The 27,429-nt window shown below is 42.9% G+C and overlaps 2 protein-coding genes and 1 long non-coding RNA gene across 3 annotated transcripts; 1 reads left to right on the top strand and 2 right to left on the bottom strand.

Annotated features, from left to right (window-relative positions):
- Positions 1-3,432: 3,432 nt before the first annotated feature.
- On the bottom strand, positions 3,433-3,939 carry LOC125555991. The gene has a single exon (XM_048718794.1). The coding sequence runs from the start codon at positions 3,937-3,939 to the stop codon at positions 3,433-3,435; it is 507 nt and encodes a 168-aa protein (XP_048574751.1).
- Positions 3,940-4,936: 997 nt separating this feature from the next.
- On the bottom strand, positions 4,937-15,050 carry LOC125508464 (GDSL esterase/lipase At5g55050-like). Its single transcript, XM_048673181.1, has 5 exons — positions 14,701-15,050; positions 13,670-13,803; positions 13,275-13,532; positions 5,495-5,726; positions 4,937-5,382 (listed from the first exon to the last, which is right to left on the bottom strand). Exons 1-5 carry the CDS (start codon positions 14,957-14,959, stop codon positions 5,159-5,161), a joined length of 1,107 nt encoding a protein of 368 aa, XP_048529138.1. The 5' UTR covers positions 14,960-15,050; the 3' UTR covers positions 4,937-5,158.
- Positions 15,051-22,335: 7,285 nt separating this feature from the next.
- Positions 22,336-23,757, top strand: LOC125555836. The gene is made up of 3 exons (XR_007304895.1): positions 22,336-22,540; positions 23,388-23,515; positions 23,708-23,757. It is a non-coding gene; the product is annotated as an uncharacterized LOC125555836 (long non-coding RNA).
- The last annotated feature ends 3,672 nt before the right edge of the window (positions 23,758-27,429 follow it).

Genomic DNA, 27,429 nt, shown 5'->3' with positions numbered 1-27,429 from the left:
TTATGTGACTCCCTCATACCGGAGGAATACCTTGTGTGCTATCAAACGTCACAACGTAACTGTGTGATTATAAAGATGCTCTACAGGTATCTCCGAAGGTTTTTATTGGTTTGGCATAGATCGAGATTAGGGTTTGTCACTCCGAGTATCGGAGAGGTATCTCTAGGCCCTCTTGGTAATGCACATCATGATAAGCCTTGGAAGCAATGTGACTAATGAGTTAGTTGCGAGATGATGCATTATGTAACGAGTAAAGAGACTTGCCGGTAACGAGATTGAACTAGGTATGAAGATACCGACGGTCGAATCTAGGGCAAGTAACATACCGATGACAAAGGGAATGACGTATGTTGTCATTACGGTTTGACCGATAAAGATCTTCGTAGAATATGTGGGAACCAATATGAGCATCCAGGTTCCACTATTGGTTATTGACCAGAGAGGTGTCTTGGTCATGTCTACATAGTTCTCGAACCCGTAGGGTCCGCATGCTTAACGTTCGATGATGATTTGTATTATGAGTTATGTGTTTTGGTGACCGAAGAGTGTTCGGAGTCCCAGATGAGATCACGGACATGACGAGGAGTCTCAAAATGGTCGAGAGGTAAAGATTGATATATTGAACTATAATATTCGGACACTAGAAGTGTTTCAGAATGTATCAGGTACGTATCGGAGTATCGGGGGCGGGTGACCGGAACCCCCGGGGGAAGATATGGGCCATACGGGCCATAGGAGGAAGGCAGGCCAGCCCATAAGGGGTGGCTCGTGCCCCCCACCCAAGGGAGGAATCCGAATTGGACTAGGGGAGGGGGCGACATCCCCCTTTCCTTCTCCTTCTCCTCTCCTTCCCCCTTTCCCCCTCCGATAAAAGGAAGGGGGCCGAATTGGACTAGGAGCCCAAGTGGGACTCCTCCCACTTGGGGCGCCCCTAGGCCGGCCTCCTCCCCTCTCCCTCCTTTATATATGGGGGCAGGGGCGCCTCTAACACACATCAATTGTTCCAAGCCGTGTGCGGCGCCCCCTCCATCGTTTACTCCTCCGGTCTTATTGTCGTAGTGCTTAGGCAAAGCCATGCGCGAATCACTTCACCATCACCGTCACCACGCCGTCGTGCTGACGAAACTCTCCCTCGACACTTTGCTAGATCAAGAGTCCGTGGGACGTCATCGAGCTGAACGTGTGCAGAACTCAGAGGTGTCGTACATTCGGTACTTGATCGGTTGAATCGAGAAGACGTTCGACTACATCAATCGCGTTCAGTAAACGCTTTCGCTTTTGGTCTACGAGGGTACGTGGACACACTCTCCTCCTCTCGTTGCTATGCATCTCCTAGATAGATCTTGCGTGATCGTAGGAAATTTTTTGAAATTGCATCCTACGTTCCCCAACATCATCCACTAGTGCAGAGTCGGGCTTTAGTCCTGGTTCGAAAGGACCTTTAGTTCCGGTTCTGCAACCGACACTAAAGGGTGGGGACTAAAGATCCCCTTTTAGTCCCGGTTCAACACGACCCGGGACCAAAGGCCCACCACGTGGCACGAGCCCGCGCCGGGGGTTGGGGGACCTTTAGTCCCAGTTGGTAACACCAACCGGGACTAAAGGAATTTTTTTGATTTTTTTTCGATTTTCAAATTTCTGAATATTTTAACAATTTAATCTCTAATCACCCCTCATCACTGCTCAAGTGTGGAGCACTCATTCCAAATCGTCTAACTTCCCGACCGGTCACCCATCCCTCTCACTACTCCAGCCTGAGCACGCTTAACTTTTGAGTTATATTCTCCATAGTAAGTTGTCAATCCTATTAACCCTTAGGAGTTTAGCTTGAGCATGAAGTCACACGTTTCACCGTTTGAGTTTGAAACTATTATTGTAAAAAACAATTATTATTTATTAACACTAATATTTCTTAAATAAGTAGTTTGACCATAGTTTGACCAAAATTCAAATAAACTAAAATTTGAACATAACTTTTTTTTCTTTGCAGAATTTGAGGATTCTAAAAATTTGCAAAACGTCATACGGAATCAGAATTGGCTTTTTGTGCTGAACATTTTGATATATTATACGTTTTTCCGACATCTTATGCAAAAATTATGGTCGTTTTACTTTTTCATAATACTTTTTTTGCAAAACATGTCGAAATTTATGTTTTTAAATTTCCCTCACTAGTAGATGTAATAACATAACTACATCTCCAAGGAATTTAATTTTTCAAGTTTTTATCATTTTCTTTTTTTTCAAAACTGAAAAGGAGATAGGGGGGGATAGAGTTTGAAAATTGCAAAACCCCTTTAGTCCTGGTTGGTGGCTGACTCCAACCCGGACTAAAGGTCTAACCTATAATCCCGGTTTGTGTCACAAACTGGGACTAAAGGGGCTCTTGGGGCCCCGGCCTGACGTCAGATTGCCACCACCCCTTTAGATCACAAATGAACCGGGACTAATGCATAGCCATTTGAACTGGGACTAATAGTACCATTAGTGCCAGTCTGTAACTGAACCGAGACCAATAAGATGGACATTAGGTCGTTTTTCTAGTAGTGATCCCCGCTTCTGCGTCATCATTGTCTAATGCGACAATGTCATCGCTACATACCTTTCCTCCAACGGTACACCATCAATGCCCGAAGCACTGTACATCAGTCTCCATTTTGTCCATCAGCAGGTTTGCTTGGTCAATGCAATGTCAGAGTGCTTAACGTTTCTTCTATTCTCAGCACGCCAACATTTTCACCAAGGTACTGCTTACAACAGTCTTCCTCGAGTCCCTGTCCAGCCCTCGAGTTTGTGGGGCTGTTGGAACACGTCCTCTCGTGCGTCTCAACCTACCGGACTATCTCGTCAGGATGAAGAGCGCCCACTGTGCCGCACGCTTCGTATGGCGTCTCCACGTCCATCGCTCGAGTGTTGGCGCAGCTCTTGCCCTAGCACTCACCGGAGCTCTCTCTCTCACTCAGCTCACCGGACTGGAGGTAGACGAAGAGGAGTACAGAAGAAGAAGGAGCAGGGAGACACAACAGAATTTCTTTCCAGCGCACGAACGCTGCAGCCGCACGTACGGCCTTGTATTCTATTCCCTCGAGCAACAAACTCGTTCATCCATCTGTTACAACGCACGGGGTATTATACCCTGGGACTCGCTGGGCATGTAGCCACGTCCCAGTCCACGCCCAGCGGCCGTTCCAGCCCGCGCGCCATCCACGCCCACGCATGCACGTACATGTCCTGGTCGTGCGCGCCCGCTCATGCATGACCGACTCCGGCGCTTCCCCGATCCCGCCAACAGAACACACACGCACTACACACCTACGCACACTGGCGGACCCGACGCGCCTGTCATGCCCAGCACGCGCCCATACACGCGCCGGACTCGACCGGCTCGCCGCCGCGACTTATTTACCCAACACTCTTCACCTAAGACGCGGCTCAGAGCAGGCCACCGTCCTCGACGCCGGCGTCCGCCATCATCGCATGCTCCTCCGCTGGCGCCTTCCAAAGCTGGGGGCATTCTCGCTTGAAGTGGCCGCGCTCGCCGCACTTGTAGCAGCGGCCGCGCCTGTTGCCACCGTAGCCCGACGCCATGCTCCGCCTGTCGTCGTCGTCCCGAGGACCACCGCGCTGCCGCTCCCGTGCTCGCCACTGCGCCGCCGTGTACATGAGCTGGCTGTCCGCCCGCTTGCCGCCCGCCTGTCCACGTCGTCGCAGCCGCTCGTCGAAGGCCTTCAGGCGACCGAGCGTGTCCTCGAACGGCATGATGGAGACGTCGCAAAACTGCTCGATTCCGGCCACCGCCGCGTACAAGCGATCCGGCACAGAATCGAGGAGCTTCTTCACCATCATGGCGTCGTCCAGCGTCGACCCGAGTCCCGCGTAGTGCGCCGCCATGCCGCCGAGCTTGCCGGCGAACCCATCCAGCGTGTCGCCCTCCGCCATGCGCAGCATCTCAAACTCCCCTCGGAGAGTGCCCAGCCGCGCCGCCCGGACTCGGTCCGCCCCGACGAACCTCGCCTTGAGGCTGCTCCACACCTCCGTCGCCGTCTTCTTCGACGCCACCTGGAGCAGCAGATCCTCCGCGAGCGCCCCGAGTAGGTAAGCCCGCGCCGGCTTGTCCTTCTTGGCGATCACCGCCGCCGCCGCGTCCTCCGGCACCACCACCGCCTTCCACAGCCCAGCCGCATCGAGATTGGCCTCGATTTTGATTACCCATGCGGTGTAGTTCTCACCGGTGAGCATCGGCACCAGCTGCGGCAGTGAGCTGCCCGATCCGCCGACGTACGGGATGAGCGACATCGCCGGCGATCACCTTCGCAACGAGGCTTTGAATACCAAATGTTGGCGCAGCTCTTGCCCTAGCACTCACCGGAGCTCTCTCTCACTCAGCTCACCGGACTGGAGGTAGACGAAGAGGAGTATAGAAGAAGAAGGAGCAGGGAGACACAACAGAATTTCTTCCCGGCGCACGAACGCTGCAGCCGCACGTACGGCCTTGTATTCTATTCCCTCGAGCAACAAACTCGTTCATCCATCTGTTACAACGCACGGGGTATTATACCCTGGGACTCGCCGGGCATGTAGCCACGTCCCAGTCCACGCCCAGCGGCCGTTCCAGCCCGCGCCATCCACGCCCCACGCATGCACGTACATGCCCTGGTCGTGAGCGCCCGCTCATGCATGACCGACTCCGACGCTCCCCCGATCCCGCCAACAGAACACACACGCACTACACACCTACGCACACTCGCGGATCCGACGCGCCCGTCATGCCCAGCACGCGCCCATACACGCGTCGGACTCGACCGGCTCGCCGCCGCGACTTATTTGCCCAACATCAAGTAGTGTCGTAGTATTCTGTTATGTAACCTAGGCTCCTCGTAACGTACTAATCTATCCCATGTATGTATATAGTGAACAGAAGCATGAAGAGTTAATTTTTCTTTGGAAAACGAGGGTTTACCCCTGGCTCTGCATTAAATGATGCACACAACCATTACCATAAAGGGTTATACATATATTATAAATCTTCTAAACTAGCATATTTGTAGTTGAAAAGATAAGAAAATTTACTAGGAACATAATAGCAGGTCGCAACCCAGTAGTTTGCATAAAACAACAGTGACTGTGCAATCGGTGCAGCATTGCCTACATGGCAGTGTCACATAGGACATAGCTGCCCAACATTTCTGGGGGTCACGAAGGGTGCTGATCCGTGGAAGGCAATTGCCGTGAGCTTCTGCGCGGTGATCTCCGTGGGGTGCACAAAGTCCCAGAAAACATGGTTGGTCCGGTTGTTGCAGAGGGAGCTGGCCGGAGTGCAGCTAAACATGGCGTTTTTCTTCCCTCCTAGCCCGCAGCACGCTGCATCCACCACAGCGTAACCTACAGTATATATCACCGTAACATCAAATTAAGCTACAGTACATATCAAATTAATAGGTGAATGATTAGCAGTTGCCAGATTAGTGGCCAGTGGGTCGTGGATCTGTTGTACCGTTTGCTTCTGGTCGCTGGAAGTAATCGAGCAATGCAATGGATGGGTCGAACAAGGAGTAGAGCATATCTGGGTACTTGTCGCGCAGGAGGGAAGCCACCTTGATGTTGTATTGAGCTGACATGTAGTTTGCTAGTGCGTCGCACTCGTCCTTCCCCCGCAGCACCGGGCAGCACCCCAGTGGCGCTGCCCCGATGATGAACATCCTGCGCATCCCGAGTTTGTACAGCCTCTGCAATTCATCATTCATGTAGGTTGTAATCCAGATTACATACTCATGTGCTCATGCGTCGGTGCAAATTAATGCAAGAGGAAAGATGTACTCCCTTTCGTCTCATTATATACAAGCATTTTTGGCACTACACTAGTGTAAAAATAATTTTATATTATGGAACGAATGAAGCACATATCAAGAACAAGCTTATGTGATGTAAGTAAGGACTAGTAAGCATGCCCGTGCGTTGCAATGGGAGGAGAAAATCACATGTCCTAGTCTAGTAGACATGCCTCAACACCTCCCTTCCTCAGAGCCACGTTCTCTATTTTAACACGGTGGCCCATTATATCCCCACTTGCCAGCTTCACTGTGTCAAGTTGAAACAAAAGGCCCACTTGCCTGCTTTATTGTGTCAAGTTGAAACAAAAGGTGCTTGAAACAAAAGGTGTCCCAAAGTAGGTGTTTATCTTTTTTGCAAAGCTTAGGGTGTGTTTGGTTTTTGTCATGGATCGGAATATCACAGATCGGACCCGTTCCTGGACTTGATTCTCGCGTTTGATATGTGCATGGAACGGTGACCCACTCGTTCCAGCGAACCGAATATTCGGCTCAGATCCGGAACGAGGCGAGACCTCGAATTCGAGCGTACGACGCGGAACCGTCTCCCCCTCGTCTCTCTCCCGCAACCACATCCCCTCTCGCCCTCTCCTCTCTCTCTGGTGCGCCGCCTCCCCCTCGTCTCTCTCCTTCGTCGATCCGCGCCACCGGAAGCTCCTCTCCTTCATCTGCACCGCTGACTGTCCTTCCTCCACGCCACCCTCTCCCTCGTCTTCTCCTCAATCAGCTGCGGGGCGGCGGACGAGCGGCTGCGGGGCGACGGTCTTGAAGCTGGGCGGCGAGCCAGGCTACTTCGGCGCGAGTATTAGAAGCCAGCCAGCAGCAGCCACACCTGGTCGGCGGCAGCATCAGCTTGCCTGGGCAGCGCCCAGAGAGGAAAGGAGCAGACGGCGTTCAGTATTAATGGATGCGTTCAGTTCTGCTAGATGCGTTCATGCCAAACTCAACCTGTTCCTGATGCTTGCAGTGAGAATTTTTTTATTTTGTTCATGCCTGTAGATTTGAGATAAACCAAATGCATTTTGTCAATGCTTTTCTTCCCTGATTGATTGCATTTTGTCTTTTGACCAATTTTTTACATGTACTTGACAGAAAATGACAAAATGTAAAGAGCTATAATTGTGACAATGTATATACATATGTGAGAGTCCCACCATTTCTATGCAAAGATTTGAGATAAACCAAATGCATTACGTGAAAGAATCTATTCCGTGCTATGCAACCAAACGCTGAGATGGAACCATTCCATTTCTCCTAATTCCCTTCACCAAACACCGGAATAGAACCAACCCGTTCCGGTGGTACGGAACCATGACATTACATTCCACTTCGTTCCCGAACCAAACACACCCTTAGTATAGAGAATGCAATACGTGCTTGTCCCGCTTGTTTCTTTCTTTGTTGCATCTTTGCAAATGTAACATTTGATGCGTCTGCGATGGATGTTATCAGTTGTCGGGCCTTCTCTTCTTAAGTGTCAATTCCGCATCAAAAAACTTGGTCTTCTGGTTTTCAAGAATTTCATACTTCTATGACCCCATATTATCCATAGACTGATAGCAAAATCTTCAATCGATCACGTCCTTCAAGTCGCACGTTGCTTTCGACCACATCGTTTTAAACGAAGGCCACTTGTGCATTGTTTTTCCTCTCTCAATCGATCTAAAGTTCAAAGTTTGGGTCCTCACATAGTACCTGTCTCCTTCACATTTGAATTGGCGTATAATTCAAATATAGAATATGATAGTTGCAGGCACACCTCGTTCATATGTATGCGCACGTCACGGTTCCAGCACTTCGTTGCGGAAGGCGGCAGACGGCGGGAAGGAGTGTTGGTGTTGGCAGACAGGAACCCTAGACGTGATTTATTTCCTCGCAAGAAAAGGGAGGCAAGAGCAAATCCATGCAGTAGGAGTGACAAGAGGGGGAGCGAGCTATGAGTCGAAGTGATTAAATATGTTGGATAACTAAACATCATGCAAAAAAAGGTAAGAAAAACCAAAAACAAAAGAAATAAGAGTTGTCCCATGGTTGCTAAGTACACGACAAAGAAACGTAGGAGATGGCCAACATGCCAACACGCACTCCCCGCAAAAAAAAACATGCCAACATGCAAGCGCACCTTTTTTCTTAAGAAAACATGCAAGTGCACTCAAGAGAAGATGGATCGATCACAGTGCCTGTGTCGACAAAATTTGTTGGATTTTCGTTTTTTTGAAAACGAAGATGTGTTTTATATTGTTATAAACTTTTTTTGCTGGGCATCCTTGGTTAACCTTGGTCATCCTAGCCCACTTACATGGGCTGGGCTGCTACAATTGCAATTACAATGAAGCTGGGACGTGCATGTTCTCGTGGGATTCCTCCCATCGTTGTCATCCTTCCTTTCACATTTCCTTTAGCCATATCATGCACGTTTTTTAAGAAACTCCTGAGCATGTCCAATTTCGGACGAGACTTGCCTGCTCCCCCGTCGTGTGCCCATCCATGCTCCCGTCTATGTGGCTTGATTTTATTGGAATAAAGTAAGGCCCGGCCCCACCCTCTTAAAATCAGGGGGGAGATGATTAGATTCGGCAGAAAAAAGAAAAAAAAGACAGCCGTAGGATGAAGTGGGAGCACGGATGGGAGCATGGGGAGGGAGCAGGCAAGCCGGATCCTCCAATTCCTGTCACGTGAATCCATCCCCACATAATTCTTTATAATTATTATTTTTTGTGAGCTTACCTTTTTATAATTGTTGATCCTTCCTTTAATACACCCAACCAATTTCTTTTAACTGTTGATCCTTCCTTTATAATACACCCCACCAACACGTCCAATCCTTGCCATGTGAATGTCCTTGAAATCCATCCTTCCTTCCTAAGAAGGCCACCCAATTCCTTTTATGTTATTCCGCAAAAAAAATCCTTTTAATTATTCATGTTTCCTTTAATACACCCCCACCAAGGCAGCCTACATAATTTCTTTTAATTGCCAAAATACATCCTTCCTTTAATGCCTCCAAGAGGACCTGCAATTCCTTTTCACCAGTTCTCATCTTGCCGATATTTCATGTAACTTACAAAGTATATAAATTGATAGAAATTCAATCACTTTAAAGCCGCGAGGTGGGACAAATTAATATCCATATGTTAGCCTAGTTGGTTGCAGCTATCTGTACAACAGGGAAGATCGTGAGTTTAATTCTCACACAACCATTTTTTTAGTGCTCCATGGGTGGCCCATGAACACCCCGTTTTGTCCGAAAAAAGGCCCATAAAAACAAATCTTATTTATCACTTGATGATGGACGGACGATTTTTTTTTGAGAAAATCCCAACAAAACAAATTATCCTTTATTAATTGAATTGAATAGACCGACGAAAAAATAATTTGATTGGGGGCTGGTGCGCACGTGGAGGCCCAACTGGGCTAGACGGATTGAGCAGAAATAAAGAGGATGGCCTGCTTCTTTTTTGGACATAGGACAAAGCTAGCGCAGTTGGCTTGGTCATACGGGGGATCTCCTATGTGCCGCTCTTTGCATCCGATTTGCACGCGCCGCACAGGTACAGCCCCCCGAATGGGCCGGCCCATCGTCGCGACGAAACAACAAAATGATCACCTATAATTCAAATATAGAATATGATAGTTGCAGGCACACCTCGTTCATATGTATGTGCACGTCACGGTTCCAACACTTCGTTGCGGAAGGCGGCAGACGGCGGGAAGGAGTGTTGGTGTTGGCAGACAGGAACCCTAGACGTGATTTATTTCCTCACAAGAAAAGGGAGGCAAGAGCAAATCCATGCAGTAGGAGTGACAAGAGGGGGAGCGAGCTATGAGTCGAAGTGATTAAATATGTTGGATAACTAAACATCATGCAAAAAAAGGTAAGAAAAAACAAAAACAAAAGAAATAAGAGTTGTCCCATGGTTGCTAAGTACACGACAAAGAAACGTAGGAGATGGCCAACATGCCAACACGCACTCCCCGCAAAAAAAACATGCCAACATGCAAGCGCACCTTTTTTCTTAAGAAAACATGCAAGTGCACTCAAGAGAAGATGGATCGATCATAGTGCCTGTGTTGACAAAATTTGTTGGATTTTCGTTTTTTTGAAAACGAAGATGTGTTTTATATTGTTATAAACTTTTTTTGCTGGGCATCCTTGGTTAACCTTGGTCATCCTAGCCCACTTACATGGGCTGGGCTGCTACAATTGCAATTACAATGAAGCTGGACGTGCATGTTCTCGTGGGATTCCTCCCATCGTTGTCATCCTTCCTTTCACATTTCCTTTAGCCATATCATGCACGTTTTTTAAGAAACTCCTGAGCATGTCCAATTTCGGACGAGACTTGCCTGCTCCCCCGTCGTGTGCCCATCCATGCTCCCGTCTATGTGGCTTGATTTTATTGGAATAAAGTAAGGCCCGGCCCCACCCTCTTAAAATCAGGGGGGAGATGATTAGATTCGGCAGAAAAAAGAAAAAAAAGACAGCCGTAGGATGAAGTGGGAGCACGGATGGGAGCATGGGGAGGGAGCAGGCAAGCCGGATCCTCCAATTCCTGTCACGTGAATCCATCCCCACATAATTCTTTATAATTATTATTTTTTGTGAGCTTACCTTTTTATAATTGTTGATCCTTCCTTTAATACACCCAACCAATTCCTTTTAACTGTTGATCCTTCCTTTATAATACACCCCACCAACACGTCCAATCCTTGCCATGTGAATGTCCTTGAAATCCATCCTTCCTTCCTAAGAAGGCCACCCAATTCCTTTTATGTTATTCCGCAAAAAAAATCCTTTTAATTATTCATGTTTCCTTTAATACACCCCCACCAAGGCAGCCTACATAATTTCTTTTAATTGCCAAAATACATCCTTCTTTTAATGCCTCCAAGAGGACCTGCAATTCCTTTTCACCAGTTCTCATCTTGCCAATATTTCATGTAACTTACAAAGTATATAAATTGATAGAAATTCAATCACTTTAAAGCCGCGAGGTGGGACAAATTAATATCCATATGTTAGCCTAGTTGGTTGCAGCTATCTGTACAACAGGGAAGATCGTGAGTTTAATTCTCACACAACCATTATTTTAGTGCTCCATGGGTGGCCCATGAACACCCCGTTCTGTCCGAAAAAAGGCCCATAAAAACAAATCTTATTTATCACTTGATGATGGACGGACGATTTTTTTTTGAGAAAATCCCAACAAAACAAATTATCCTTTATTAATTGATTTGAATAGACCGACAAAAAATAATTTGATTGGGGGCTGGTGCGCACGTGGAGGCCCAACTGGGCTAGACGGATTGGGCAGAAATAAAGAGGATGGCCTGCTTCTTTTTTGGACATAGGACAAAGCTAGCGCAGTTGGCTTGGTCATACGGGGGATCTCCTATGCGCCGCTCTTTGCGTCCGATTCGCACGCGCCGCACAGGTACAGCCCCCCGAATGGGCCGGCCCATCGTCGCGATGAAACAACAAAATGATCACCTATAAAATTATAACGCGGAGTGGGGGGTCGACCCCTGCATCTGGAGCTAGTATACTCTTGTCGCTAACCAGGCGAGCTAACTACCTCCTTCGGTCATATGTAACGCGGGTACTTTAAAAGATCATCTACTACATATCTAACACCCCCACCTAGAAACCTTAAACATTGGATATGTTCAAAAAATTTAAAAATTCAAAAATTGTTCACGTTTGCTGAATGCTAGAAGAACAACTAAAAACTTGAACAAAGTTTTGATAAAATGAACACTTTTTAAAATCCCGAACATTTTTTGAATTTAGAGAACAAAATTTTGTACGCGAACGTTATGTTTGAGAGAAAAAGTTAAGTTCGTATGAAATATGTGAACATTCTTTAAAACTCCCGAACAAAATTTGAAATATGTGAACAAATTTTTGAAATGGGAACATTTTACGAAACTCACGGACAAAAATTTCAAACACGAACATTTTCTGAAAAAATGCAAACAAAATTTGAAAAGGAACATTTACTGAAACTCAGGAACAAAAATTGAAAAAACGAACATTTTTCTTAATTTGCGAACAAATTTTGCAAAGTTGTGAAATTGTGAAAAAACAGAAAAAAGAAAAAGAAACTAAAAAAAGAAAAGAGAAACAAAATTTGAAGATGAGAACATTTATTTAACTTTGAATAATTTTTTGAAAGCATGAACATTTTTTCAAGTCAGGAACAAAAATTGAAAAGGAGAACATTTTGTGAAGTTTTGAACAATTTTTTTGAAAGGATGAACAAAATTTGAAAATAAGAACATTTTGTGAAGTTTTGAACAATTTTTTGAAAGCATGAACAAAATTTGAAAAATGAGAACATTTTGTGAAGTTTTGAACAATTGTGAGCAACACAAAAAAAATGAAAAAAAATAATATAACTTTGAAAAGAGAAAAACAAAAAATGAAAAAGAAACAGAAAACAGGAAAAAAAGAAACATAAAAAACGAAAAAAGATAAAAAGAAAAAATAAAAATAAAAAAGAACATTAAAACAAAAAAGAAAAAGAAACAGTAAAAGAAAAGAAACAAAAAGGGATAAAGGGGTGAGCAACACAAAAAAATTGAAAAATAATAATATAACTTTGAAAAGAGAAAAAAATGAAAAAGAAACAGAAAACAGGAAAAAAGAAACATAAAAAACAAAAAAAGATAAAAAGAAAACAGAAAAAGAAAAAAGAACATTAAAACGAAAAAGAAAAAGAAACAGTAAAAGAAAAGAAACAAAAAGGGGTAAAGGGGTGAGCAACACAAAAAAATTGAAAAAAAATAATATAACTTTGAAAAGAGAAAAAATGAAAAAAAAACAGAAAACAGGAAAAAAGAAACATAAAAAACGAAAAAAGATAAAAAGAAAACAGAAAAAGAAAAAAGAACATTAAAACGAAAAAGAAAAAGAAACAGTAAAAGAAAAGAAACAAAAAGGGGTAAAGGGGGAAATAGAAAAACCGGTTCATGAACCTTCTAAAAGATTCCCAAAACCAGAAAAACCGGCTGGGAACTACCTAGAAGATTCCCAAAACCGTTCGCTTTAACGTTTGAACGGACCAGCCCATCCTAACGCGCTCGTCAATCTGTCTGTGTGTCCGGTCGACTACTTGCCGCAAAGAGCGGCAAATAGAAAATTCCGTCATACGGTACGTACCCATGAGGTCGTGAGTTCGATAGCACCATAGCATTAATTTTTCCTTTTCCTCAGAAAGGCTGTGCGCAAGCTATGGGCCTCTGGCCCAAGCGACGAAATTTTAGATGGAAGCACTTTTTATTTTCTAGCGGTCGAACGCCTCAAAATTTAGTACCACCTTGAATAGAAAGAACTTCTAATATATTTCGACGGTGAACGGATGAAAAATTTGAAGAAACATACCTTACTTTATTAATAGGTATAGATATAGATATAGATATAGATGAACCAAAAAGCTTCCATACCTGCAGCTGGTCTTTCAGCGAGAGAGCCAACGAGGAGACGAACTCATCAGGAGACTGAGTTGGAGGACAAGGGCTTAGCACCTGGTTCACAAGACTTGGACGGACGTAATTGAGTATGTCGTTGCCACCGATTGCAACGGCGAAGATCGATCTGCTCAGGTGTGCCGAAGCCTGAGCCTGGCCGAGCTGCTGCACCAGTGATGCATTCACCTTGGAGAATTGGTGATCGATTTGGTGGTCGAAGCTGATGCACTGACCCTGTATGTACGTAGACGCATGCATGGCATGCATATATAATTAAGAAACATGACATATGGAAGAAGTTAAAGTGTTAAAATCAGCGCAATTAGTCATCCAGTAGTGCTAGTGCGTACGACGTAGTATCTCCATTTTACCTGATTTGTTTGATTTAATACCCCTGCACCTCCTGAAGCGAAGTTGACACCAGTCAGATATATGGAATTGCTGCTTGGGGTGTTGCAGATGGACAGGTATGGAGGAGGGCTGCTCGGTAGCTTCAGATGTTCAGCTGCAATGGCAGGAATAGTAAGCATAGCATAATCAGGAAAAACAGAGTGCATACATGTCTAGTAAGGCGGTGTTCGGAATCGCTCCCCTCTGCAACTCAGCTCCCGGATCGGACAGAGCTGTAGTTGAAAATCGGAGAGCTGCACTTTCCTCGCTCCCAAGATTTCCGGAGTGGATGGGTTTCCGAACAGGGTCTAAGTATATGCTTTTTCTTTTTGCTGGAAGAGGATACATGTATGCATCGAACAAATAACTGAGTATTGTATTGCATTGTATTATGGCATAACAAGGCATTATTCTGCTATCAGAAAATATCAGGAAACCCTCCTTTTAACATCTTGGTCAGTGCTAGTTGAGAGAATCGTCGTTTTAATTAATTCTATTGAATTCATGCTCCAACTAACTCATCCAAAAGTCCGAACTGATGGAGGAAGATGGGCAATATATTTCAACACCCCCCTCATGTCTAGACTATTTTAGTCTTTAGATGTGGGATTGATGTAGGCAGCAGAATCGTTTTATTTAATACTGCATTGGCAAGGTCTTGAAGTCAAGACCTCTTAACTTCAATACCATATTAAATTCATGCTTCAACTAACTTATTTAAAAATCCAAACTGATGAAGAAAGATGGGCAATATATTTCAACAAATTCAAGTACTAGTATAAAATTAACTTTGGTCAACTAATCAGCAATGCCATGTTGAGGGACAGGGAGTACAACATTAAAGATCATCCACGCACGACTACCCTCACCACTTCATGATCATCTCGCCGGCTGGCCGATGCCCATAAAAAATGCAAAAGTTACAGGTTCACTCTCCTCGAAGCAATGCTCAGTTTAGAAGTCTGAAGAAAAAAGAGACTTGACATCAACAGTGGAAGGCATATGTACGCACCGAGGAAGTCGACGAAGTTCTTGCCGTTGCTGAACCTGCCGGTGGCCTTGCAGCCCGGGTAGTCGACGCCGTTGTGCGGGTGGTCCGCCCTGAGCACCGTCACCAGGTGGTTGTTGGTCCCGGCGTCCGCCTGCGAATCGCCGAGCACGTATAGCGCCGGGGCCAACCCCGCGCCGGCCTCGCACAGCCAGCAACAAGCCAGCAGGAGCAGGACGCAAGGCCATCCACGAGAGACCACCATCCCACCACAAGAGCCCATTCTGACTACTCGCTAGCCACGTACTCCTACTACGGAGCGGTCGCTCCTACGGTAGTATATATACGGAGAGAGAGGTGGGGTGGGGAAGCCTCAACATGCAACGCGTACAGACGTCCTCGCTGCGCTGTCAGTTATACTAACTCAAACCAGGCAACTGTCAACCATGGCAGGACATCTCCAGCAGTTTTACGATAGTGTTGCGTTCATGGCGTGCATGGAGGTGGAACTAGCCTCGGACGGTGGAATAGATTACTGGCAGCGATAATTTTTAAATTGGCTCGCGACTCTGTACCTCCGTAATCCTCCAGCTTGTTCACGTTGCCATATCTCTTCAAGTCAACTATGAGATCGCATGCACTTCTCGCACAAAACAACGGAACTTGCACATCACAAGGTCGCTAATGGAGGTTAAGGACAGTTCAGCGTTAGGGTATGAGCGTACAAACAACAATACTTATATGGCGTGCATATATATAGATAGCGTTCATGGCGTGCATGGCAGTAGTCAAACCATGGCATCTCCAACAGTTATAAGCTACTAGTAGCGTTCATTTGAGATTTTATGACCTTGATAAGTGCCACATGTGTGGCACAAACACATGACAACTAACATTTTTTATGACAAGTTTAATGATGCGAGGATGGCAAATTAGTTGGCATGGCAACTTTCTTTTCGGATGGCGAGTTTTAGGTTTTTTTTGCGGTTTGTTTTTTTTCTTTTCAGATGACAACTTTAGTTGTAAAAAACATTAGGGTGGGATTACTTGGTGTCACACGCGTGGCACTTACCATTTGAGATTTTAAATTGGCGTGCAACTATGTACCTCCGTAATCCTCCAGCGTGTTCACATTGCCGCATCTCTGCAAGTCCTCTGAGATCACTTGCACTTCTCGCACAAAAGAATAGAACTTGCATATCACTAGGTCAAACAACATTGTGATGTGTTCAGGGTTAGTCTATGAGCGTGTATACAAACAACATTGTGCGATTCGTTAAGAGTAGAAGTCATATGTGGTCATTTACTTGTCCATTGCGCGCAAATTGGTCGCTGGACTCAAAAGGTGCTCGAGGTGGTTTGTGTTTCCAGAACTACCACTTTTAACTGACAGCCAAAAATCTACCAAATTTTGGACCCCGATAACTTGCGTTTGATCGCCAGGAAGACCTTCTATTTACCGCCCGCAGGTGGCAAATTGTCGAGCCTTCGCTGAAGGCAGCCGTCATTATAAAAAATATGTCAACTTATGACCTTCTGTCAGTGACCCTGGAAGAATTGGTCATAAATCTATGACCATTTTAGATCAATTGGTCAAAAGTTGTTCGGGGGGCTCCAAACCCTAAACCATTGCGACCATTTTGGTCAGAAAGGTTGTAATTTCCTTACACAAAATGGTCATAAAGCAGACAACACTAGTCCGATGCCTTATTTCTAGCTGATCATGACCAATATAGATGGTCATAACCTTATAAATTGTGGTGGGTTGCTATGACTAGGCGCCACCTCATCAGTTTTGCCTATGTGTCATGTCCATGTGGCAGTTTTTGCCCTAGGTTGTGAAGCAACCTATATTTCTGTCATTCCCAAAATTCCCAAAAAATCTCATAAATTCTTTGGGTCATATATTCATCAAATATGTAAAAGTCCTTCCTTTCCTAGTTCAAAACTAATTCAACAATATTCATTTTCCTATTCTGTTCACAACAACACTTTATGAAGGAAGTGCTATTTATATATTCTTGATTGCCCTAGGAATTTTTGGGCACTCTTTTCTATCCAAATCATTACCGCATGAAAAAATTCAGCTCCATTTGCCTAGCAAATCTTCCTCGGCAAATTTCCAAAGTTTTTGTCCACCTAGAAGCATTGTGAAGGAAGTACCTTTTTTATATCTCGAAATGACATGAAATTTATACAGTTCCTTCATATGCCCAAATTATCACCCTCCTCCAAATTGCAGCTCAGTCAAATCATCTATGTGAGCCCAGGTTCAATTTATATTTTATGGCCAAATTGGCACGTTGCAAAGCAAGTGTTATATAGACCCCTCCTATTACCCTCAAACTTTTCGGGCACGCTTCCATACCAAAATCATTGCCACATGATAATATTCAGCTCAATTTTCCTAGTAAATCTTTCTCAGGAAATTTTCAAAGTTTCTACCTCGAGAGAAGCTTTATGAAGTAAGTACTAGCTAGGCTTACCCAAATGATCTGAAAATTTACTAGCGCATGACCATACCTATGTAACTTACCTACACCAATTTTTAGCTCATTTAATTCATCCAATCTATCTCACTAGTTTTCCCAAGTTTTTTTCCATAGAAGAGCATTGTGAAGGAAGTACTACTTTGGCATGTTCAAATGGTATGAATTTTCTACAATGCTTTCCTATGCCCAAATAACCATGCTCCACTAAATTTCAGCTCAATCCATTCATTATTTTGAGCCCATCTTCAATATTCATATTTTTGTCCAGTGTGGTACTTTGCAAAGCAAGTACCACCTAGGATACTCCTTTTGAGCTAAAAATTTGTGAATACATTCTCCTTAGTAGATGATCATTATCAGCCAAAACTCACGCCCATTGGCCATGTACATTTCCCGTACCGCTAATCAAACACTTGGCTGCTTATTCATGTTTGAGCATCGATTGGTCTCCTCGTGAGAATATTATGTTGTGATTTTCTTCCTATCACCTACCTGGGGAGTGCCCAACCCACTAGACATGCCTAGGCTGCCCAGAACACATGGCAACGCCACGGTCACGCGGTGACCACGCGGCGGGCATGCGAGTTTACGTGCTCTAGAGTTGGGGGCCTCGGCCACCGCCCAAACCTCGACGTATCGCCACCAAACCATGTATTTATGATTAAATAGGTAATTATGTAACTAGAAATGATTTTTGGACAAAATAAATAGCAAATTATGAGGCAGTTGCAGTTCAAATTTGACCCGCTTCCTACTGAATCGGCGGGAATTTGTCTTTTTCACCAGAGGTGGATCAAAACTTTTGACACTCAACCATTTTGTCAATTGTGCATTATATATGGCCTAGTATTTTATAAAATTGATAGGTCCAATTTTGCAACAAATATATGGTAGGTCCTTCACAAAAAAACTCATTTTGGGCACTCAGAAAAATGGAAAATGAATTTTTCGTGCAAAGAAAATGAAAACTTCCTTAGGCAACATTGTTTGGAATTCCAAGATGCACCCTTGTGCACAATATGAGATCATTTGAACAAACTATGCCATGAATGTGGCCATAAGATTGATCATTTGGCTTGAAAGCCATGAATCTTCACGCATGATAGCTCATTTCTGAGAACACTTTTTTAAAAGAATTGCCATATTACAAGTTTATTATTTTTCCTGGGAACTTGGCCACATATAATGACACAATGCGAAGGTTTCCCAATTTTTTGAATTTTTTGAACTTTTTATGCCCGTTTCAAAATGTGGTCAAAACGACGGGAATGACCGTTCCTAGCTAGTGGTTGAATCTTGAATTTTTTTTGGTGTTTCTCTGATTAAATAGATACTTATGTACCTGGAAATGATTTTTGGAAAAAATAAAGAGCAAACTATGAGGCAGCTGCAGTTCAAATTTGACCCGCTTCCTACTGAATCGGCAGGAATTTGTCTTTTTCACGAGAGGTGGATCAAAAATTTTTACACCCAACCATTTGGTCAATTGTGCATTAAATATGGCCTAGTATTTTATAAAAATGATTTGGTCCAATTTTGCAACAATTATTTGGGAGGTCCTTCACAAAAAACCTCCTTTCGGGCACTCGAAAAATGGAAAATGGTTTTTCCGTCCAAAGAAAATGAAAACTTCCTTAGGCAACATTGTTTTCCATTCCAATATGCACCCTTGTAAGCAATATGAGATCATTTGAAAAAACTATGCCATGAATGTGGCCATAAGATTGATCATTTGGCTTGAAAGTCATCGATCTCCACACGTGATAACTCGTTTCTGAGAACACTTTTTAAAAATAATTGCCATATTACAAGTTTATTATTTTTCCTGGGAACTTGGCCACATATGATGACACAATGCGAAGGTTTCCAAATTTTTTGATTTTTTTTGAATTTTTATGCCCGTTTCAAAATGCGGTCAAAACGACGGGAATGACCGTTCCTAGCTAGTGGTTGAATCATGGATTTTTTTGGTGTTTCTCTGATTAAATAGATACTTATGTACCTAGAAATGATTTTTGGAAAAAATAAATAGTAAACTATGAGGCAGCTACAGTTCAAATTTGACCCACTTCCAGCTGAATCGGCGTAAATTTGTCTTTTTCACGAGAGATGAATCAAAACTTTTTACACCCAATGATTTGGTCAATTGTGCATTAAATATGGCATAGTATTTTAGAAAAATGATTTGGTCCAATTTTGCAACAATTATTTGGGAGGCCCTTCACAAAAAACGTCCTTTTGGGCACTCGAAAAATGGAAAATAGTTTTTTCGTCCAAAGAAAATGAAAAAAACCTTAGGCAACATCGTTTTTCCATTACAAGATGAATATATAATGACACAATGCAAAGGTTTTTCAATTTTTTGATTTTCTTTTGAATTATTCATGCCCGTTAATGCAGTCAAAACGACGGACATGACCGTTCCAAGCTAGTGGTTGAATCTTGGAAAACTTTTGGTGTTTCTCTAATTAAATAGATACTTATGTACCCAAAAATAAATTTTGGAAAAATTAAAGAGTAAACTATGTGGCATGTGTAGTTCAAATTTGACTCATTTCCTATTGAATCGATGAAAATTTGTCTTTTTATAAGAGCTGGACCGAAACCTTTTGGCACACAACCATTTGGTTAATTCCACATAAAATGTGGTCTAATATTTTTGAAAAATGGGGTTGTGCCTTTTTGCAACAAGTATCTAGTAGTTTATCCACAAAAGACCCAACTTTGCACTTGAGAAATGAAGAAGGAAAACAAAATTGCATGTGCTTTATTCTTATTGGTAGAACTAGCTGTGACACGGATCGATGACATGGCGCCCATCCATCCATCCATTCGATCCACATCCATCCATCCACATCCATCCGTTCGATCCCACATCCATCCACACCCCGCTCGCCCACGTCGCTGCCCACCCAACCGACGGCCTCGTCCCCCTCCTCCCTCGTCCCCATCTCAGATCCCCTCTACCGACGGCGCCCTCGATCTCAGATCCCATCGACTACCACAGCCCACCTCGCGTCGCCCCCGTCTCCACCATCCCCCTCCCCTCGCCCCTGGCCGCCCCCACCCGCTCCGCTCCGTTTCGCTCCGGGATCCATCCACCCACCCAGGCCGTCGTCGTCCTAGGGTTCCACCGCCCGCACCTCGCCCCCTGCCTCTCCACCCAGACGGCCACGCCCTACCTCTCCTTCCACGCAGCTACTTCGTCTCCAACGATGGAAGAGGCGGCCTCGACCGGATCTACGGCCTAGCCCTAGCCAGCCGCAACCGTTCGCCACCGCGGATCCCGCGAGCCCCGTCCTCTTCTACTCCGTTCCGCGACTCAGAGTTGCGGCTGGACGGAGCTGTAGCTGGCGCCTACGACAACGACCACGACGACGGGGGAGCACATCAGCACAATGGCGCCTACGGCAACGACCACGACGACGGGGGAGCAGCAGCAGCACCCGAGGAAGGCGCCTGGTCCGGGTGGAAGTTCCCGCGCTCGCGCTCCTCCGCCGCCGTCGCCGTGTGCGTGGGCGGAGGGGGATGTATCCGGGGCCCTCAAATCTCCGGCGGCAGAGCTCGTGCTGTTCTGGAGGTCGTTGGTGAAAAATGGATGATGCTGGCATGGTGTTCCTTCTCAATGCTATTTACAGGTTAGTGCCCTCATATCTGCAAATTAATTTGACCATTTGTTTTCCATGCTAACTTCCGGGGCTTGGTCGCCGGCAAGGCCATCCTTTTCTAGGTTCCCACTACGAGAGGAGTTCGCCGACAACCATGAGCACCTAGATCCGGTTCGTATGGTCTTGCTGGCGAACAGCAGAGCCGGAGTTGGCACTGATATGGCACAAGGTGGAGTGCGCCGTTGCCCGGATACATCCCCGACGAGGTCGGGCAGAGTCTATCCACAGGCCCCTAGGTGGACAAAAAGGTATGAAGCCAAATCGTGTCGTTGTTAGACTGTATCTTCTGCACTGTTAGTGCACGTTCATCTGCACTGCACATATTCAGACATGATTGAGATTAATTTGGAGGTCGTTAACAAAAGTGAATGTACGAACTATCAAACTGAACCTGTTGTAGCCCATCATTGCTACACTTCCTGATTGTTCCTGAATACCCACATGCATCACTATGTATGATGAGTTTGAAACGACTATGGGGCATTGCTGTTAGATAAGTACAATTTGAGAAACGGCGTGGGGCATTGCATAAAGTAGTTGACATATGTGCAGTCGCCATTATGACCGGTGCTTTTTGCATAAAGCAGTAGTCTGTGCATACTATAGCGCGTAGTCTGTGCATACTATGTGCAGTCGCCATATATGATCCATGCAAGCTCAATCAGATAAGCCGCTGAAGGCATTGATTTTCTTTATCTTCACTTATATGTGCAAAACTATAGCGCGTAGCAGGGATGTTCTCGTGTGGATGGATGCCCGTCGCTTCTCCTCCTGCGTGCGTCCACTAGTTATCGGTGGTCGCTTAGGTGCTAGACGCCCGTGGTTTCCGTTGTGGTCGACGCCGATCTAAGTTTTTTGTGTTCTTCCAGAGAGAAGTTTGCGTGCTCTTATCTTGTACTTTTGGCTGCTTGGCTCGGCTATTCGGCCACTGGATTCGCTAGAAACTTTGCTTGCTCGCTTGCTTACTTTGCTGCCTGTCTGTAACCTGGTCGATTTTGTTTTCTGCTACCATTCTCAGTGTTGTGAAAATGGAGAAGCATGTCTAACTGCTTCACATGCTTAATCAAATTTAATGTGTAAAATGGCAGGCAAATGCTGCTGCAAAGATATCAGTGGTATATGCGCATGCATTTGGCAATATGATTTCCTATCTGTGTTTGAACATTAACCATACAGATTATGGTACTATTAATTTGGTGCACTTGAATGAGTGCTTCGTGTTGATATTTTGTTAAATGAGCATTAACCCCTACAGGATGCATTAACTATTTTAAAGTGGAATGTGGCATACATAATCTGGCAAAGTAAAACTGACCTGTAGTGTGACTAGCTGTCTAAGTGCACTTACACTTAATTAGGCCGTAACATGGATACTATGTGTAATTTACTGATGCGAATGCTACTGTCTTTTTTTCGTATCTATGAAATGTGAATGTGATATCTGCATTCTGTGTATCAAGTTTAATGGATGTCAAGTCACGTGTGCTGCTCATTGTATATGCTTTTGTATTTATGGAATTCTTTGTGGTGCACTAGATGAAGTCAAGGGAACACCTGATGAGACTTCGGCTATTGCAACAACAGAATGCCCACTTGCAGAGAAGGGATCCAAATCAACCGGCTCTTAATGGTGCTATGAACTTTGATGTATCAGTCAACATGGCAGCCCTACAGCAGTAGTTTCAGTCAAGAAACCAGCAAGTTGTAATGCATACTGTCTTCTGTAACTCATTTCTATTCATAGTTTCTCTGCATGTTTTTGCCGTTTCCTAATAATCCTAATATTCTACTCATATTGGCTGCTGTTTAAGGTCAAATTGTTGTACTGTTAAGTGTTAGTTGATGGTTGATTAACTCCTAGTAGCAACCAAACAATTTGGAATTTGAACCGCAATGCGATTTGAATTCTTCAATCTTGATTTTTTCAATTGATGATAGCCATCTTGCACCATACTATAAAATGATGGACCAGCAACTAGCTGATTGTCAATCCATTCTTGCTAGATGTGTTGTTGTTTTTCTTGTTGTAAGATAAGATGGTACCATCCAATATCATCCTATGTTGCTGTACTAGTTCCTGAAGTGGAACAGGGGAATGAGATATGTGTTGTGACTTGTGACTGCTTACTACTAGATGTATACGTGCAGCTAGCTAGCAACCTAGCAGTACTAGTAAAAATATACATGAGGGAATAATATACATGACTAATTCCCTCCCTATCCCTTGTGATTAATTCTAGGTCTATACATATGCCATCTCTGTCTGGCAAAATATGCACCATATCTCATTCGTAGTGTGATGTTTCCAGCAGGTCCCTGTTTTCATTTGCTAGTGAATATCTCATTTTTTCTAGCTCTGGCAACATATGAGATTCTAGGTCTATACAAATGCCATCTCGTTTACATTTAGAATTGTATGATGTTAATGATGGGGATATACTTGAAACCTGGCTGTCATTTTTAGTAAAAATTACATCATCAAAGTTGTTTTATGCATGCTGTTGGTAACTGTATACTCTCTCCTAATAATTTTATTACTTGTTGTATGCAGGCTGATTGGAGCCAATTTTTTTACTCTAAAAGCCTATCTTTTGATACCATTGTCTAAGAACAATCAGATCATCATTTCACCATCTTCGGCCGCCCAAGGATATTTCAAACTACTTTTGCTGATATCAGGTACTGCTGCTATCATCAAACTGCTGTTGCTCCTACTATGCCAAACTGCTCTTGTTGCTATCCTAATGAGAAGAAAGTACTTGCCGTTGTTGTTGCTCCTCCTTCAAATCAAATTGTTGTTGCTGCTTCTCATTCAAATTGCTACTTCTATGTCAAACTTACTATGAGTGTGCTTCTGAATTGGATGCGCAGGAGAAGGACCATGACCAGACAAGCAAAAATATGCGACTGCCTGGGGCCGGTACACCTTGGGCTGGGGCTGGTGCTGGATCAGCAACGCTTGGGGATGTGCACAGTAGTTTTAGTTGATGTTGCCACCATGTTTTGGTGCCTGTGTATTTGTTTCCGATTATATGTACACTTGATGGATCGTGCAGATGTGTATGTGCTGTTGTGAGTTTCATTGAGTGATTTCTGGATTTGATCATTTTGAGAATTATTGATTGTTTGCTATTGAAATGTGTAAAATTGAAATCTGTGATTGAAAAATACTGAATGTTCTATTGGATCAAATAATATTTGGGCTCTAAAAAGGCTATGGCCCAAACAATAGTGGACTGGAATATTGTGCATTTATGAAAAACAAAAACAAAAGCCTGAATGAAACGGAATGCAAAATGGCCTAAGCCCAGAAAATAAAAAAGGCTGAATTGTAGGGCTTGGCCCATGAATCTGACCAAAAATTGATAGAAAAAAACACAAATAGGTTGAATTATTGGGCTCGGCCCATGTAAAACACCTAATCGGACCGGGCTGAATCTTGTGCCACATCAGATTGCCACGCTGGATGCCTACGTGGCCTGGGGAGGTTGCTAGTGACCAAAACGCCATAGTAGACGTATTTTGGTCGTAAACGTTTACGACCATTCCAGAAGAAAGGTCGCTAATGTCAGTTTATGACGGCCAGCTTTTGACCTTATGTTTTTGGTCACAAAAGGTCACAAATAGAAATTTGTGACCATTCAGTGACCAATAGTGGTGGTCACAAGTTGACATATTTTTTATAGTGCGCGAATGGGTGGCCTATTTGAAGCTAACGAACTGGAGGCGCGGAAAAAAAATCACCACGAAGTGTTGCATGAGCGAGATCGAACTGACGAAGTCCCGCTTGTTATCACGTGTTCCTAACTACTAGACCTTATGAGTTCTAGCGGTTCATTCGCAGCGCTAGACTTGAAGTACCAATTGCAGAGGCAGAACTGAATTTATTTTGAAATTTTCTGAATAATCCATGCTATTCTTTCATGAAAGCTCACGGACATCATAAATAATGTTTAAAAACTCATGGACAAAATTCGAATTCAAACAAACTTTTAAACGTGATTCTTTTTAAAAAAAGTGAACAAAAAACTGAAAAACATGAACATTTTTTTCTGAAATTCCAAACATTTATTGATTTTTTATATATGCTGAAAATTTTGGAAACATACCCTGAACTATTTTCAAAATTCACACAGAACATTTTTTGTGATATACACTGAACTATATTTAAATAGACATTCAACATTTTGTGATATATGCTGAATAATATTTAAATACACATTGATTTTTTTTGATATATGCTGCACAACATAAAAATACACAACAACCATCTTCGAAATATGTTGAGCATGTTTTTAGTATGGGGTGAATATTTCCTTAAATATACGATGACCATTTTGGTATATAAACATGCAATGAACTTTGTATAATACATGAAAAAGGAAAGAAAAAGAAAAAATGGAAAATAAATAGAAACAGAAACAAAAAAAACATAAAAAGGAAAGAAAAAAAGGAAAAAGAAAAATAAAACAAAAGATATAAGAAATAGAAATACAAAAACAGAAAAGGGAAGAAGCAGCCTCGCGACCGGGGGTTGGCCCAGAACGAGGCTCCAGAGGCCGAGATTCAGGGGCGCGGCTATGTCTCGCGTTCAGCGAGTCGAGCTTCTGACTAGCTGACGCTCAAATATATGGGCCAGCCCAGTTCGCGGTAGTACACTCCCTAATTTTGTTTTCTATTTCTCTCTCTTTATATTTCGTTTTTATTCCTTTTTTTACTTTTGTTAAAATTTCAAATATTATTAACATATATATTTCCATAATATACTTTACATAATGTTTTGAAAAATGTCAATCATGCATTTAAAAATGTTGAATGCGTATAAAAAAAGTTGATCATGTATGAAAATAATGATGAAATATGTTGATAATGTAAATAAAAATATTGCCAACTTTTCGATCGGTCACCCATTCTAGAATTTTCAAATGGGCTCCCGGCAAAGAAGTAATTCCTTTTTGATGTGAGTAGTATATCATTCCTGCTAAGTCAGGCTCTCACAAGAATGTTGAACAAGTATTTCACAAATGTTAACCAAGCATTGGGAAATATTAAATGTGTATAGAGAAAATGTTGACCATGCATTAAAAAAGTAAACAAAATTGATCATTGTATATAAAAATTGTAATCAAGCATTTGAAATAGATGTTGAGCAGGGTTTCGAAAATGTTAATCAAGCATTTGAAAAATGTTAAACGTGTATAGAAAAAAAGTTGACCATTCATTCAAAAAACTCTTAATTTTGCATTTAAAAAAATGTTGATAAAGCATTTATTTTTTTAAAATATTCATAGAAAAAATTTCGACCATGTATTAATGTTAATCTTGTATTTAATATTTTAATCCAGCATTTGAAAAAAAACAAAGTGTTGATAATAAAAATGTTGATTATGCATTAAAAATGTTAATCTTGTATTTGAAAATGTTAATTAAGCATTTGATTTTTTTTAATTTTGTATATAATTTTTTTATTATGTATTAAAAAAGTTAAATTTGTAATGGAAAAATGTTGAATATGTATTAGAAAAATGTTGTTGACATATACGAAAAAAATGTATAATGAAAAAACAAGAAAAAAAGCAAAACAAAAAAAATGATAAATGATAAAACTTGAGAATAGAAGAAGGAAAAGAAAAAGGAAAGAAAAATGATAAAAACCATGAAAAGAAAACAAAGAGAAACGGAAATAAAAACAACAGAAAAAACGAAGTATAATGACGAAAAAAAGGAAACCAGAGAACAAAATGAAAACCAAACAAAGAACCAAAGAAACGAAAAAAGGGAAAAGGGAAAAGAACGGAGAAAAAAAATTGAGGTCTTTTACCTCAAGTAGCATGCGCCTCGTATGTAAAGACGAAGTCAACTGTGGCGCAGTGGCTAGCGACTCTATGCACTATCGAAACGACCTGTGTTCAAATATAGTGCTCACAGAGTTTTAGTGAAGCCACATCGTTTTGACACGAGCATCAAATATGTTATGCAGGGCCAATAGAACGAAATCAGTCGCCAGGGTGAACAGTCTCCTAGCCACGGATACTGGTCGTCCGCAAGGGGTAGGCCAGAGCGACCCCCCGACTAATCCAAAAGGCTCAGTTAACTTTTTTTTACCGGTCAAAAGAAACATTTTTTGGTTCAAAAATTTCCATCTTAAACTTTAAAATTGCCATCGTCCAAATAAATAATGCCATGAACTTTAAACTGCTATCTTCTAGATAAAAGTTGCCATGAACAAAAAAATACGCATAAATTTATAAAATGTCTTGCTGCTTTGTAAAAACTGCCATGGACCGAAACACAAAATGCCATGATGTATTTTTTTTGCTTGAGTTGCTCCACCGTGCAATAATTCACATAACAAATGCCATGTCAATATAATTTCTTTTGCCATGCCAATAAAATAAAACTGCCACCCTCCCAATAATAAAAATGCCATGTGAACAATAATGAAAATGTCATGCTCTATATAATAAAACTGACATCCTGTTAATAATTAAACTACCACCCTCCTAATAATAAAAATGTCATGTCAACATAATAAAAATGCCACGCCCTATATAATAAAATTGCCATTCTATTAATAATTAATCTGACATCCT

The sequence above is a fragment of the Triticum urartu genome, chromosome 5 (assembly GCF_003073215.2).
Source record: "Triticum urartu cultivar G1812 chromosome 5, Tu2.1, whole genome shotgun sequence".
Classification (NCBI taxonomy): Eukaryota; Viridiplantae; Streptophyta; class Magnoliopsida; order Poales; family Poaceae; genus Triticum; species Triticum urartu.
This window is presented reverse-complemented; position numbering and strand designations above follow the sequence as displayed.

What these genes read in the sequence shown, in the direction of transcription:
- LOC125555991 (XM_048718794.1), bottom strand. Translation starts at nt 3,939, where the DNA reads ATGGCGGAGGGCGACACGCTGGATGGGTTCGCCGGCAAGCTCGGCGGC.
- LOC125508464 (XM_048673181.1), bottom strand. Translation starts at nt 14,959, where the DNA reads ATGGGCTCTTGTGGTGGGATGGTGGTCTCTCGTGGATGGCCTTGCGTC. An exon ending in GAACTTCGTCGACTTCCTCG is followed by an intron (nt 13,804 to 14,700) that starts GTGCGTACATAT and finishes CTGCCATTGCAG; the next exon opens with CTGAACATCTGAAGCTACCG. An exon ending in CGCTGAAAGACCAGCTGCAG is followed by an intron (nt 5,727 to 13,274) that starts GTATGGAAGCTT and finishes GATGAATTGCAG; the next exon opens with AGGCTGTACAAACTCGGGAT.